A 2,617-nucleotide genomic window follows, 5' to 3' on the forward strand; every position below is an offset into this window, starting at 1 on the left:
GGGGCTGCTGCCTCCCCTGTGCCCTTCTGGAAGGAACAGGGGCCTCATGTTTCTCTGTGTTCACACATACATACACACACACATAGACAAACACGCAGACACACACAGAATCATAGACACACACGTACATAGACACACACACACACAGAGGCACACACACACAGAGTAGGCCTCTGAGAGTTAAGGACTCAGTCTCAATAAGTGGGAAGAGGCAAGAAAGTAGAAATTAAAGCCTGGAGAAAGTTGTTTTCACAAGAATTTATTTTTCACCGTCTAGAAGTCTAAGTCAAACAAATCAGACCCTTAGGATCCTTCCGTGGACTCAGGATTCATTAAAATTCTTTAATGGGTGTGATGTCGACCAATCCTTCAGTCTTTTCCAGGAAACCTTGGAATGGGAGTTGTCAGGGGGAATGGACGTGGACTCAGCATTGGTCTTGGCCGTAGTGCTAACCTTGACTTTGGCCTCCCCAATGATTATCACAATAGCACTGGAACTGGCCTTGGCCATGGCCGTGGCCGTGGCCGTGGCCGAAAAGGCAATGGCCTTATAATTGGCCTTTGCCCTGGCCGTGGTAATGGCAATGGCCTTATAATTGGCCGTGACAAACGTCGGGTCCGGTGAAATCTCCTGACACTCTGAAGCTGTAAACCATGACAAAACAGATTTGTTGTGAGACTGTGCAAGGGTCAAGACAAGATCCCTCACTTCACGCCTGAACAGCCTTCTAAGTGGGACACCACTAGTGTTGGACCCTGTTCACCCTCTGGCTGTTATCTTTGAAGCATATGGTTGAATCCCTATATACAGACACTTGTGGAGAAACTGAGGTCCACAGACAACATGGGGCTTTGCAGGGCCACAAGCCCATCCTAGCAAAGCTGGATTAGAGCAGGGATGAAAGATCATTACAGACTTGAGTCAATGCCTCTCAACTTCAGCCCAGTCAGAATTCCCTGGGGGCCTTGTGAAAATACAAATGACTGGACCTCAACCCAGAGTCTGTTTCAGGAGCTCTTGGTGGGACCTGAGAACCTATCTCATGTCAGTTCCTGGTTGGGGACCCCAGTAGAGAACCACTGCTCTAAGGGATGCAGAGCCAGGGCTGGAGACCTGGGGTTCGGGGGAGGGAGGGGCCAGGGTAGGAGGGCCTGTCTCTGCCCTGGATGGGGCAGCGGGTCATTGGTCCAAAGGAAGTTCCACAACCCACCTTGTTAACATCTGCACAACATAGAAGGGGCCACTCACCTCATTACAGTTTAGGTCAAACTGGTCATTGGACTGGTCCAGGGTAATTGTCCCCACACACTGCTTCACCAGCTGGAAGGGGAGTTTCTAGGTCAAACTGGAACCCCCGGGGCCATAACCTCCCTGGCTCACCCTTCCTCCCAGCCCAGGGCTGGAGATCATCCCTGAAGGCCCCTGCTTAGTTCCCTGAGAAGCATTTATCCCAGCCCTCAGCCTCCAGCCCCCAAGCTCACCCCATTCTCCTTGAAGTCACACTGCTCCGGGGGCTGCTGGCTCGTCCTGGGGCACACGGTCTCCTTCACCCTGAAGCTCACAGGCTTTCGAGCACTGTGGTCCTCCACCTGGTCAAAGATCAAAGTGGGGAGACTGGGCTCGGGCTCATGTTTCCTTCTCTGACCTGTCTCCCTGCCCCCACCCAGACGGCAGCCTCTCCAGCCCCCTGCGTGTCCGGCCCTGGGCTTGGTGCTGGGAGCCCAGGGGAGGAGGACAGAGCCCGTCCCCGGCCTCACGGGCTCACAGAGAGCAGGAGCGGACCGCACGGCAGCGCTGAGGGCAGCGCCTCCCCGCAGAGGGGCTGGGGGAGGTCAGGGCCGCCTGCAGGGAGAGCGCTTGTACCTGGAATCTCCAGGCTGACAGAGGCCTCCCTGGCAGGGAGACACCGCGGTGCAGAGGGGGCTTCAGCAGGGACGTCCCCTCACAGAGCCTGTGACCCCCTCGATCCCTGGAGCTCCCGGAAGTCCTGGGAGCCAGGTGTGCAGGGCGCCTGTTCCCACAGCAGAGATGCTAAGGCAGGAAGCCTGGGGCTGGCAGGGGACCCAGGTCTGGGAAGGTTTTCTGGAAGATGTGGGAGCCACCTAGAGGGAGAAGTGCCTTCCTGACAGGAGGTGCAGCCTGAGTGAAGGGGGTAACAGCGTGGACAAGGCAGGCAGAAGAATGGCACCTCCCCAGTCCCCTCCCCAACTCACATCCTTGAGAGGCAGGTCTAGCTCCAGGAGGCTGTAGAGATTAGCTTCTGAGGACTGCTCATTGAACTGATCCACAACACGAAGCATGGCCTCCCTGTAGCTGAGGGCCTGGGCACTGGTGAAAGACAGCACTAGTCCCAGCAGCAGTAGCCACAGTGACCACCGTCCCAGGGAGAGGCTGGCCCTCTGGGTCTCCATGTCCCTAGTCAGTCTCCTCACAGCCCAAGGAACATCCTTTTATGCCCAGTCTGGACCTGATACAAAGGATAAACCAGGAGTCTTTCTGACCCACCCCATCTCTGCCCTCCTCCCAGGGTGTGAGCTGGACTTGCCACAGTCCTTGTTGTTGCCTCATGGGGTTTCTGGGCAGTGGGCAGGGAGGACCCTGGGCAAGGTGAAGAAA

General features: G+C 56.2%; 1 protein-coding gene across 1 annotated transcript; it reads right to left on the reverse strand.

Annotated features, from left to right (window-relative positions):
- Nucleotides 1-279: 279 nt before the first annotated feature.
- Nucleotides 280-2,412, reverse strand: LOC110152266 (cathelicidin-3-like). Its single transcript, XM_020915898.2, has 4 exons — nt 2,215-2,412; nt 1,483-1,590; nt 1,250-1,321; nt 280-645 (listed from the first exon to the last, which is right to left on the reverse strand). Exons 1-4 carry the CDS (start codon nt 2,410-2,412, stop codon nt 481-483), a joined length of 543 nt encoding a protein of 180 aa, XP_020771557.2. The 3' UTR covers nt 280-480.
- Between the last annotated feature and the right edge of the window lie 205 nt (nt 2,413-2,617).

Source organism: Odocoileus virginianus, chromosome 26 (assembly GCF_023699985.2).
Source record: "Odocoileus virginianus isolate 20LAN1187 ecotype Illinois chromosome 26, Ovbor_1.2, whole genome shotgun sequence".
Lineage (NCBI taxonomy): Eukaryota > Metazoa > Chordata > Mammalia > Artiodactyla > Cervidae > Odocoileus > Odocoileus virginianus.